The sequence below is a fragment of the Amblyomma americanum genome, chromosome 2, assembly GCF_052857255.1.
Source record: "Amblyomma americanum isolate KBUSLIRL-KWMA chromosome 2, ASM5285725v1, whole genome shotgun sequence".
NCBI classification, from domain to species: Eukaryota; Metazoa; Arthropoda; class Arachnida; order Ixodida; family Ixodidae; genus Amblyomma; species Amblyomma americanum.
The window spans coordinates 106,760,172-106,773,612 of record NC_135498.1 but is presented as its reverse complement, the minus strand read 5'-3'; the positions used below and the strand labels follow the sequence as shown (position 1 = coordinate 106,773,612).

At 47.3% G+C, this 13,441-nt stretch overlaps 1 protein-coding gene across 1 annotated transcript; it reads right to left on the bottom strand.

The window, feature by feature from the left end:
- Positions 1-258: 258 nt before the first annotated feature.
- LOC144118931 (scoloptoxin SSD552-like) lies at positions 259-4,333 on the bottom strand. The gene is made up of 2 exons (XM_077651697.1): positions 4,247-4,333; positions 259-1,958 (listed from the first exon to the last, which is right to left on the bottom strand). The coding sequence occupies exon 2, from the start codon at positions 1,887-1,889 to the stop codon at positions 837-839; it is 1,053 nt and encodes a 350-aa protein (XP_077507823.1). The 5' UTR covers positions 1,890-1,958; positions 4,247-4,333; the 3' UTR covers positions 259-836.
- Positions 4,334-13,441: the final 9,108 nt, after the last annotated feature.

Genomic DNA, 13,441 nt, shown 5'->3' with positions numbered 1-13,441 from the left:
CATCTCCAATTTGTACTGTTCTCACAACACTTCCAAAGTCTACAGATCAATAAAATTTCAAATTGCATCGGGCAGGGAGTCAAGTGGACAGCGCGTTTGAATAAAGGGAATATTTGCTTACATTCGTCTCTTTTTAGTAAACCAGGACTCAATAAACCAGCACGTGACGCCGGATGTCCATAAAAAGGTATTTTTTTTATTTCAGTATCTAAAAAATTTTGCATTCTAGTCGCATGCATTTCTTCCGTCCGTAGTCGATGCGTTTCATCACATTTTTAGGGCTGTGATAATATCGGTGCTTTGACGCACGCACTGAGCCAGAGCCACCGCAAAGACAGCCACAACAGTGAAAACATTGAGTGGAGGCAAACGTGATTGAAACGGCATGAACTTAAATGTCAGTGTAACCGAAGCCAGGAAGAGTTCAGTTGTCCGTTTCCCTGTTTTCTCAGTAACCTAATATTCTCTCCCGCATCCCGTGATTATTCTCTTAAGAGCAATAAAAACAGTATAGTCCGCAGCGGGCCATGTTCTTTGACTCTCCAACACTTCCATCTTGCACATGCATTTATCACAGAATTGAAGACGGCATTTTTATAGAGTACTGTAAGTGCCGTAAGCCAGACGAATAGCCATCCACTTGTTTATAAATAATGTTTGGGTGGAGCTTAGTGTGTCTGCTATATTAACGCAAAAAAACTTGATATCCTGGGGCTACACCGTACAGGGACTCATTACATACTACAATCTAGCATATGAAACACGGGCATGCATTCACAAGCAAATGGTTGTCATCGGCTTTGAACTTGCATGCACACAAGAGGATGCAAGAATAGTTAACGGCCATATCTCGGAAACAGCACTACGCTTAAACGCGGAGGCCTGCGAATAAATACGTTGCGAGGCACACCAAGAGTGAAGCCTTCTTGAGCATACGTAAACGGTTCGCGCTGAAAATGCCTCCACTCCTTTAGGATGTTAAAAGAACTTCGCCTGTTCCACATATCAGACGGCCACCAGGGTGCCGCGTACCGTCCGGTATAACCTGCTTTCCATGTCGTTACTCGGCTTCGAGTCGGAGTCACGGAAGCGTAGGGTCTGCCTGTCCGAGACCGCATGACCCAGTGTCGCTTTGAATAACCTCCCACACAAAGGCCAGCTGGCAGTTCACAGGCTGCTCCGCGCGGACAGTGGCTGCACATTCTTCCGGGCAAGTACACGGGCTTGCCCGCTATGTTGCCGGTGTCCGCGTAGTTGCACACGAAGAACTTGGTCGTGCCTCCCTGCTGGCCGCCCTTGCTGTACAGCACTGCTCCGCAGCCCATGTACTGGGTGTTGGCCCAGATGACCTGCGTGAAGTGGCCCACGGGGCCGACCGCGTTCTGCGTGAAGCTGAGCACCGAAGACGGGGAGTAGTCCTTGTACTCGTCGAACCACGACCTCACGGCCTTCTCGATTTCGTTGCGGCCTGGCGAAGAATTGTTGCTCTCCCAGAAGGCGGCCATGTTCTGCCCTGTGCGGAGGAACTTGATGGTGACCCGAAGGCGTCCGGAGTCGTGCCGAAAGATGCACTGCTTCGCGTGCGCCTCCGCGACTTCGGCCAGCCCGCTGTCCCATCGCAGTTTCCGCATGTTGGAGGAAGGCGGGAAACCCGGCAGTCTCCCGCGGGCCACTACGCTGCGAAACTTGTTGTGGATGTTGAGGAACAACTTTTGTTCGGCGCTTGTGAGGCCTGAGGACAGGATGCTGCATTTGTGATTTGGGGGAAGGCAGGCCGTGTGGTTCTGTATGCTCCTGTACTCCGGCCTGCACCTCTGGAGTGAGAGTCTCAGGAATGAAAACGACAGCGCTGTGTGAAGCAGGAGGCCGATTCGTGAAGCGCCGGCCATCGTTAATATTCTCCCGGAGTCCTTGGCATTAGAGCGATCTCTTGTGGGCGGATGTATCTCCGACTCCTCCTGGGGAAACAGCAAACGACGATGCACAGGAAGGCTATACAAGCATCCTGAAGAGGTCCGTATATGAATTACGGATATGTGCCTCGTACGCTTGTTGTAATGCAGTTTAGTAAGAGCAAGAAATGAATGGAAGGAACTGAAAGGAATAACTCGACAGCAAAACACTTGTGATTTTAGGGGGCCACGTAGTGCTCGAAATTTTCACTGGTTGGGACGTGACATTATTATTTGACGCAGTTAGTATGAAGTACTCGTTATTTTTTGTCCTTAGTCGCGTATCGAGCGAAAATTACGCTAGGCATTTCATGCATAAACTTCTCCCTCTAGCATTCGCATATATTAACATTTATCCCTGTGTTACTGTAGTCTGACGTAGGCCACTCAGTCTCGCTGAAAAGTGAGGAAAACGAAAGGTAGATGACAGACTTGCGATAAAGTAATCGTTCTTAAAACGCTCATAAATGTTCCGCTGTGCAGCAACTTTCATCATGAGCGCCGCAGTGGTGGCTCAATGGTTATGGTGCTGAGCTGCTGACCCGAAGGACGCGGGTTCGATCCCAGCCGCGGCGGCCGCATTTCGATTGAGGCGAAATGCTATAGGCCTCTGTATTGTGCGATGTTAGTGCACGTTAAAGAACCGCAGGTGGTGGAAATTATCCGGAACCCTCTTCTACGGCGACCCTCATAGCCTGAATCGCTATGTGGCATTGAACCTCATAAACCATCACCATTTTCATCATGAGCCCCCTAAAGCTGTTTCGCAGTTTAGATTCTCTTTTGCGTTGTCCAGCCGCCAAAACGCCAATAGTAATTCCAGAATGAATAGAATGCTGACCCGTGTATGAACTGTATTCAAGGCCTTAGTTCATATGGTCGCCGTTTCGCCCCACTTTTACAATTGGGGTTTAACGTAACACTCTGTCCCCAAAGGTTAAATGACTTTACGATGACTGCACTGAAAGAGCTGTAGTCGTTTCGGGTCATAAACAGTAGGATAAAAAAAAAAACGTTCGGGGCAGAATTAAGCGCTTCCGGTAAGAAAACAACTGGAAAGCTAAACGTATTGTCGGTGGAAGCTCAAAGAAGTGTTCACAAAAATATTTGGTTGCGTGTTTTCTTCATTCTAGTGGTGCGAGAGACCTTAGTATACATCACCACGTGGTATTCGCCTAAGACCACTAAATAATGTAGTTTCATGTCTCTCTACGTTTCAACAGCCAAGCGATGTCTATGACGCCAAATGTCAGCATAGGTCACGCGAGGCATGAGAAAAACTTTGCTATGATCGCTCCTCCATCGTTTTAATTGCCTACAACGCTAGGAATCAGAATCAGTGTAGAAGCTGCAAATATACTGCAATTTGTTTCTTGCCTCACGTGACCTATAGTGACCTTGGAAGTCATAGCTATCGTTCGGCTGTTGAAAGTGAAACAGATGAGAAAACAAATTAAAGTATAAATGATTTAGCAGTTGCAGGCTAATACCACGTGGTGATACATGCATACTTTTGTCTTAGCCACCATTGCAAAGAAAAAACATGCAACCAAAAATTTCTTGTCTACATTGATTTAATGCATCAGTGGCGACGTTGCTAGATGCACTGCGTACTGAATCGCTTAAAGGTGTTACATGCCCCACAACCAAGACTGACACAACCAGACGCTAACACACAAGTATTTAATCTAAGCATATTTTCTGTGTACATATGAAACATGTCCTTCTAACCAGCGAAGATCTTTGAACTGTTAAACGTCGTAATGGTGGTAAAGACACTAACGATCACTTCCGTATCCAGAAGAACGCTAATTATTAACTGGAGCTCCCAAACCGAATAGTTGTCAGTTCTTGCAAAAGAACCAAGTGCTTTTTTCTTTAACCCCAACATCTGCACACCCCTCCCACAGTCCTGGGGTATCCTGGCACCGCACACTTCCTCCTTTCCCCCGAATTAAGTTCTGTGCATAAGGTCAGACAGAGTAGGTGCATTGCTAAGCCGCAGGTACAAACTGCTTCAGTACTCATACATGGTTTGCAATGCGCATGTCACACCGCCTGCTTGTCATGAACAAAAGATAAATCCTGTGCGCAACACGGGTTTTATGGAGCAGTATGCGCACGTTTTGTATGTGCTTCTTTAATAACACCTGCCTGCCTGCTTCTGCGTATTCCTGAACCGACCTTAGCAACCTAGACGAGCGAGAACTAGTCAATCATACGACAGATTAGGGTCACAAGCCCAATATTCATGTTTACGTAATTATCAGCTTGGTAAGGCTTAATCTACTAACCTTGCTATTGGCTCCAGTGTCCGACGTTGCCAGTAAGCCAGGTTTCTTCACGAGCGACGCACTCGACCCATACAGTGGCAGCAAACCGTCGCGACACTCGCTAGTATGATGTCGGAACATGTTGCCAAGTTGGCGGGCCCTGCTTTGCTTGGCGCATTTTTTTTGTTGTGCGCCCGTCATTTCTGCTTCATCCTAAACGACTGCAGAGTGCGTTTAATGCGCGCCATCGTCGCAATCTCGGGGAATAAAAAGAAAGAAAACGACGGTATGCAAACAAGAGAAGCCTGATTAGCTTTACCGCAACTTCGAAAGGAGGAAAAGAAAAAAAAACTATGCGAAATGAAATCAGCCTATCCTGACACCTGCCATACTACTCATATTCCTTGCGCGCGCAATTCCCTTCCTGCAATCTTGCCGGCCTTCGAGCTCGTGAGCGCGTTCATCTACAAAGCTACCCAAGAATCCCGCCGACAGGGCGCTCAAAGCAGACACGGACATGATGGACGCGCGAGCTTTTTTTTTGTCTCCAACGAGGCTACAATCCCGGGAGCTAAGTACAGACGTTTATCCCGAACCGCTGCCACGCCGCCTCTGTCCACCTGTTCCTCGAAAGGCGAGTTTGTGCTCGGCTACACACCTGCTCCCGCTGAAGCCTACTCCGCAGGCGACACGGGGGTGTTTCTGTGGCCCCGTGTACGTGACACCCACGCCAAACACGCAAGAAACACAAAATAAAACAAATAAAAAAGCAATAATGCGGCGATAGCGTCCCGACACGTCCGCGTTAATAGGCTGATTGTGTCACATTGTGCTTACCATCAGGCACGTCTGTCGCGCGGGGTTGTTCTCTGTAAACGTTCGCGTTTCCGTCTGCAATGTTTGTTTACGTTGCCCGCTGTTAACACCACGGCAAGGTGAGCGCAGTAGGCGCTTATTCGAACAAACGAATCCTGTAGGTATAGATGATGTGGCACGTATACATCGGCAATGGTTTCCTGCTGTACCGATTCGTGTTCGCAATGGTCGGGTTGCTCTCATTGATCGCTTCTGAGGGACTGACCGCTGAACACGATGCTGAGCTTGTCCTTATTCGGTCTCGGCGGCTCTCCGAGAACAATTAGCGGAGTAAGAGCTCTTTTCTACTTAGTACCCGTACTCCCAGTCAAAAATCACAACAAAGTTGGCTGCAGTCGCAACAGATTTTCTGTAATGGTTTCGCCCATATGCTTGCAGTGACAACAGCAAATTTAGTTTTAACGACAAACTTTTGCGTATTTACTAAAAAAGATTACTACATAGCTTTAGAAAACTACCTTGCTAGCGAAAAATACTGCACAAGAACAGAAACATTTGTCGCGAAGACAAAACGACAAAGCATTTTGGAGTATTTCTGACACTTTTCGGTCGTTTTTTTCGACAGGACTGGCCTCCAACGAAATTGTTTTCTTCCTTCCGCCTGCTCTTTGCTCGTGCTGTTGTGTACAGGGTTAGCACGAGCCTCGAATTTTTTTTTATTGGAGAAGTGCGCCATGAGGCATAAGTTGAGAAAGGGGGAATGGAATGCAGGAGACAGATAGTTAAAAGAAGGAGTGAAGACCAGTTTCGCTGTGGTAGTCGCACAGGTTGCCTGTGAAGTGAATGTTCACAGTCCAATTTTCATAATCACATTTGCGGTTCCATCGCAGGTCTACCTCCCCGAGGAGCCGTTTTCTAATAGGAGCGGTCGCTGGGCACGTCCACAAGTGCCGCACATCATAAATGTCCGGTGCATCACCACTGTGAGGGCACCTGTCAGTTGCTGGCAGATCTTTTTTCTCGCCACCGGACAGATGGTGTCAGAGCCTCCCGCCCCCGCCCGAATCCGGTGCATGCATACCTCCTCCTGCCGAGTAAGACTACGGGGGAGAGGGTGCCAACACGCAGGAATTAGAACGCGTGTTCGCTGGCGCAGAACCTGTGAATCGGAAACATAGGACCGGAACGGATCTGGGGGAAGTGGGGAAGGTGGCGGGTCGTCTGATGTGTGAAGGTGAGTCATAGCATCCGCTTGAATGTTATGTGGATCCTGAGCATGGCCGCGAATTCAGTGTTTGCGCACAGGACAAGGGTACTTTGCGCAGAACAGATCAATTGATTGTGTAATCTGGAATGTGCATCGCACAGCCTTGAGCTGTTTAAGGGCGGCGAGGGAGCCGATGTAGATATGAACTGTATTGAATGTTGGAACGAGAGGAAGGGAAGCAATGACATTATAAATGGCGTGAAGTGCTAATGCCAGGGGAGTGCACGTATCCGCGGCATATGTTGCGCGAGAGTTGAGATGCGGATAGGAGGGAATATACACAGCAGTAACCCACTGCTCTGCAATATGCGAGTAGCCTCGAGTTCGGAGATGGCACCGATATCTTGGTTCGCTTACACGCAGTAAACATAAATACCCACGAAACCAGCAGATTGGACAGCCGTCGCCGTAGCTCAGTTGGTAAGAGCACCGGACGCGATATTCGGAGGTCGTGGGTTCGGATCCCACCGGCGGCATGGTTGTTTTTTCTGCTGCTTTATAAGTAATTTTCTTTAAAAGGCAATTGATTGGCACTAGAAATTAAAAAAAAGATTAAAAACATTCCCCTATGCCCCTTGGTTTCCGTGGCTGTTGGCTTCCTTAATATGTTTGTCAAACGAGCCCCTCATTTCCTTTACCTTGTCTGCTAATAGCTTAACGGGGGTCTCGGTTCTGGCAGTCTTGTTGCCATAGGTAGTATAAGAGGGCTCTCGCACAGTTTCCGCCCTCGCCGTTAGATAACGTTCTACGTCACACTCGCGGTATAACAGGACGTGCTACGTCCACCGCTATGGTCGAGGGTGGCGCTGGTGAACACTCTCAAGGTTCGCTTACACGCAGTAAACATAAATACCCACGAAACCAGCAGATTGGACAGCCGTCGCCGTAGCTCAGTTGGTGAGAGCACCGGACGCGATATTCGGAGGTCTTGGGTTCGGATCCCACCGGCGGCATGGTTGTTTTCTTCTGCTGCTTTATAAGTAATTTTCTTTAAACCGATTGATTGGCACTACAAATAAAAAAAGATTAAAAACATTCCCCTATGCCCCTTGGTTTCCGTGGCTGTTGGCTTCCTTAATATATATATATATATATATATATATATATATATATATATATATATATATATATATATATATATACAGTTGACTGGAATATGCACAAAACATGACCTATTTTGCCTGTTGTTCCTTTTGCATGGTCCACGGGCAAACTAAGGTCCATAGAAGGCGTACTTTCAGGTTAATTTCTGGTTTAATCCATTTCAAAGAAATACTTTCATGGTGTAGGACGCGGGTAAAATCGGCTTTTATCCGATGGCGATGGGACCTAACGACATGCTGGTGCTAATAGGTCCGGAACTGTTACTTATTCAGCCAGCCGTAGCCGTTATACTATCGTCTTTCCTTCACATATTGTCCCTGTACAAAAACCCTGAACTGGGATTGGTCCAAAACTCAGAGATTAGCTAAGTGGTCTTCAACTTGCGGCATGTGCTTATGTCAAAAGCTCAGGGCAGCAAAATATGCAGGAGAAAAAAAAATTTCACAATAAGACTGATGGCTGCCTAGCTTATAGGTGGCGCTTTTGTCCGCTATCCTTCAGGAAAGGGCCTCAGTTTAGCGCCTGAATTTGGTATGTGCGTGTCTGCATGCACGAGTATGAGTGTGTGAGTGTGTGCTGAAGATTTATTACATACCCTAAGTCTGATGCTCCTTATTAGCTGGTATAATCGATGAACAATGGTCCGAACACATTCCCTGCCGATACACAGCCAACAATTCTGGACAAAACCATTTCTGAACAGGAAAGTGTTTATGGATGCAATGTTTTCATATATTGTGAGATTTTACTTAAGCAACCAATATATCCGCAGATCTCTTTTCGACAGGCTTGCAGTTTTTGCTATTAACGCGTTTCTAATGTCAAAAGCGTTCTTGTCTGGATTTCTATGCCAGACTTAGCTGCTGGATGGGAGTGATAGAAACATTTGAAAAGAAAGATTTCGCTACACATCGGAAGAATGGACCGTTACCTTTAATATTTCTATAACAATACCATACAATATTTCAACATTCAAAAATTTCGTCCGAGAATGCTTGACTGCCTTCTGCAAGTAGGAAAGCTTGACTGTCCTGGCCGTACGAGTCTGTAAAGATTTTTTTGGCGTTAGACCGCACCTTGTGAAACTTTACGTATGAAGATTCCCATAATTACGAGTCTCCTGCGCATGGCACGTATGGAGACCACATGGAACAAACGAAGTTTATACGAACTATAAGGACTACGCATAAAAAGGGTCGAAATCTATACTAGCTTTATATGACGTCATGTGTATTTTATGGATATTACAAGGAAACCGCGCGAAAAATATATAGCAGGCATGATTATTCTTGTATATTTTGTTACATACGATACCCACTCCGCATTCCAAACTTATAACCTACACCGCTAGGGGAGTGGAACTTGTAACACGCCTCCTGCATGCTGCGTGTCCGCAAGAAAAGGGCAGACTGACTGACAGTCTTTCACAAGTGGCTTCGCCACATCTTTACAGTTCAGTACAGTGAAGCTATATTAATGCTCCACGAAGATATACAACTCAGATTAAGGTCGGATGTGGCTAAACCGCGCCAAGCAACACTCTACAAATACCGCAGCATCATTCTGTGGTAGAAATTTGAATTGAACCACTCTTTAAAAATTACAGTGCACGATTTTGTCAATTTTTGCCCTTCGAAATTCGGTTGCTTTGATTGGGATGCCTTTCCGATTTTGTGCTCAGCAGTGCTTAAACGACGCGGTGAGTTTGCTGGCGTTTTATCTTCTTAAAAGCCGCACCATTTAGGCAAAGTTTTAATTTAAAGTCCACCCAACTTCCGTTAACTCTGCTGTCTTGGAACCACAAGCGTATAGCTCTCACGTCTGATCTGGTGATGTCACTTCCGGTGCTGAGTATTGTGTGACCATCGACGCATTTTTTGCACCGATTAGGCTTGTAATGCTGCAGCATAAAACAGTGGGATCAAAGAGGGAAATAATATAGCTAAAAAACGATGATTATTTCTTCACAACAGTATAATATTTACATCTTTCCCTCTCCCATTGGCACTGATAGGCGCACACGACGTCGCCGTTTTCGGCCCGGTTCACACGGCGCGATCCCTGCCCCCCGACGCTGCGATTTTCGTCGGTTTGCGACAGGAGAGAGCGTCGGTCTAGCGGCAGACGGCTTGCGACGGATTTCCGTGCATTTGGAATTAGGTCGCAGCGTCTGTGGGCTCCTTCTGCGATTGACCAATAGGGAGCGTCATGGCACTGTGCAACATACGGTCACATGGAAGCAAAACTGCTTATATTCTAATAAAAACGTACGAAATAATGTCTTGCATCTAAATGTACGCCAGATTATAACAGCGTCAGCACATTCCTTGTTGCGTTGCTGTCGCGTTTATTTATGCGTTGACTATGCAAGCATCAAGCAACCGTGCATGTCGTTTCCACCGAATTCGCTGAGTGCGCGATGCACTTTAAAGCAGTGAACGAAAATCTCACTGCGACATCAGCGAATGCGCCGAATTTTTTCGTTCTAGTCGCAGCATGTCAAACGGGCCTTTTTCAGCAGCACTCAGTTGTGTGAGTGTATGGTCCCGGTGACACAGTATGAAATACTTTATAACCTGTAGAAAGACCAAGAAAAGGTAGCGTCTGCAGGATTTTGCCAAGCCATTACCTCCGCCTGTAGGTTCACAATGTGTTTCATTCGGAATGTCTGTGCGCGTGCGTGAGCGCATGCAAACTATGCAGCCACCTGCTACTTTCTCTCTCCTTCCTCTTCGCTAGCGAACTGCTCGTTTTCGGCAGAATTATGGACTAAATGCGTCGCTTTCGGTTTATTTTTCGACGAAGTTTCCTTCCAAAAATGCTTTTATGTTGGCTGCCACAAGAGGATAATGTTCGCCGGGAGGGCTTCTCTGAACGCACACATCCCCTGAAGCTAACGTGTTTATTCAGGCGCGCTTTTGCTGAGCAGTACATGGGTATAAAGGGTATCTTGAATACCCTTTTGTCATACCTGATGTTTGTGGAAGCGTATTTTCACGGAACTAGTGATACGAAGGACGTTATTCGGTATTTCTCGTGATTGGGGCATATAGGGGATCAATGTATGATGAAAGCAAGAAGCGGAACTGAATTCCAACTAGCTACTAAGAAAAAAGCAGCTCTGGATTCGAAGAAGCGTTTGGCTTCGCGGCTGCCTGGATTCGCGCCCGTCCGCACGCTCCGTATCCTGGTGCGGCGGCCAGTTATCTTGCAGTCGAGCAAGCGGTGCCATGACAAAACTTTGCTATCATAACCCCCTGAACGCTATTTATCTAAACTAAGCTATCAGTTGGCGCTCAACCTTTTTTTATACAGGAATATTTGTTGCCTCAGAGCATAAGTGGGTATTCTATGATGGTTGAAGGAAAAGGATGGCTAAATGCAGGAAAAATGATTCGAGGAGCGAGCGACGATATGACGGACGATTGTCCTGGAAGGGAGCCTCTGCCGCGAGGCGCCGGATCCTCGTCGGCTTCAGCGCCGGGCAAATCCACAGCAGGTGATGGACATCGGCCTCCGTATTTCGGAATTAGCAGTCAGGATAGTCGGGCCGGGGATGTAAATCTCCAAACTGAGGCTACTTTAGAATACGGTCGGAGTGAGGGCAACCCCTACCCAGATCCTTGCAAGCGCAGCCACCTATGCCTATGCATAGGTAAAACTGCGAGGAAGGGTTATTGCAAACGGAGGGACGAAGCACTTGTTCTCAGGTTGCAAGGGTAGACGTGTAGGCTAGTTCGCGGTTCATGCTTCTTAAAGCAGCGCAAAAGACACGGACGCATACAGAAGGGACACACACTGCGCTGACTTTCATCTATGTTTATTCTTGAAATATACATGTATATATACACATGGCTTGATGCGCGAGAAATGGCAGACAGGTAAAATGCGCAAGAAATAAAAAAAAGTGCTAATCGCGTTTTTCGCGCTTTGCAAAGTACGCCCGTTCTTTTCCGGATAACCAATGAAAAGGGGTGCTAGCGTTCTTGAAAAATGAATTGACAATAACTCCGTTAACCAGTTTGGAATGAGCCGAATGAAAGTGAAGTAGTGGATCCTTGGAGCGGGGATCATATGCACAGCAAACACCGTTGTCAATGAATGCTATCTTTAGATCTAAAAACCGAATTGTTTTATCATCCGGAGGTTCGTGCATCAAGATTAGTGTGTTAAGACCCTCACGAATAATGGTGAGTGTGTTAAAGACATCGTGCTCGTAAAAGCCAGAGCTGATGCCGAAAATTACAGAAACGTCATCTACAAATCTAAAATCTTGAAAAACATTGGTTCCCTCAAAACTTTCTCGCAGTGGCTGGCCATATTTGGCTAAAAGTAAATCACAAAGAATGGGAACAATGTATGAACTAATGCAGATTCCTTCTTTTTGAAGATGAAAGCTATTTTCCCACTTAGCAAAAGTCGAATTTAGATAAAAAGTTGAAAGTTCTAAAAAGCCACTAGAAGATATTCCAGAATAATTCTGAAAAGTATCACTCAAAGTTCATTCATGTGTTCCTCAACGCAAACTAACAACTTATCCTTTCTCAGTGGTCTTTTCTCGTTAAGGGTAGGGTGGCATCATCCATCGCTTAGCGTGGCGCAGAATCTTCACGGCTTTGCAAGCTCAGGAGGTAAGGTGATTATATGGGTCATAGTGGGTGGTACAGTGCAAACTAAATGATGAACAGCAAGAAGAGAACACAGACGAGCGCTCGCCTGTGTTGTCTTCTTGCTGTTGTCCGTCGCCTAGTTTGCACTGTACCACCCACTATGAATTATTACCTACTCGCCTAGCTATCCATCCTTCTTTAGTGATCATATGGGTCTTAATATTCGAGTATTTCTGTCGCAGAATTCTCTCCTAAAAATGCTGCTGCCCGAAGGCATACTGAAAAATGTGGAACTCTGGAAATTGGAACATGTCACTCGATAGTTCCATCATGTAGGTTTTGGGGAGATGCTGGCATGGCATGCCACTTCTACGCACTGTGCACCATTATGTGAACACCATTATGGGTGCGATCACCACTGCCTGCCGTTTCTAGTAAACAACCTCTTTTTGCATATTGTAGCCGACAACTGTAGCGCGACTCAAAAGGGGCTTTTAATCGAATGGCCAACTAGACCAGCAGCGCGCACCGGAGCGGAAGCGTCGTCTTCCTCACTCCGTCGCGAGCCAGGACATGCCGCAGTGGTAGCAGAGCGACCGGTTGTTGGGTGTGCGCCACACGTCCGCTTTTCGTAGAACAGGGCGCGGGTCACGCAGCTCGGCGGGGGGAAGGCACCCCTGCATTGGTTCAGCAGCAGGACGGTATGCATGCGGCGCCGACGCAGGTTTTCGCAGGGCTTCGCTGTAGCTCATGATGTACGGCTCCGGCTGTGGTGTCCGTATAAGGGCTTCGCTGCAGCTGGTGGTGTACGCCTCTGGCTGTGGTGCCAGTGATGTCTGGACCGCTCGCCGAATTTCGTCACGGACGGCATCGGCTTTAGCTGCAACACTGGAAGGTGGAGCATCAAAGCGGAGGTTACGCAGTTCATCGCGGACCACACTCCGCACAAGCTCCCGAATCGCCTGGTCCCCGGCGACTGGCAGTGACGCACAGTAGTTGGTGGCCGCAACACTTCCCTGTCAACCGTACTGCGCACTGCGTTCCTGCAAGGAACGTTCCATACCCGTGGCTTCTTTGGCGAAGTCACCGACGGTTCTTGGAGGGACGTGAATGAGGCCAGCGAAGAGCTGCTCCTTCACATCACGCATGAGGTGGCGCACCTTCGTAGCCTCGCGCATGGCAGGGTCAGCCCGATTGAAGAGACGTGTCACATCTGTAAACATGGCTAAGCTTTCGTTCGACTGCTGTGACCTGGAGCGAAGGACAATTTCGGCGTTTTCCTTGCGTGCGTTTGTGCTGAAGGGGGCTAGCAGCTAACGTCGGAATGCTTCCCAGTTGGTAAAGGATGCCTCATGGCTCTCAAACCATGTCTTTGCAGAGTCTTGGAACGCGATATACACAATTCGTAGCTTTCGGTCG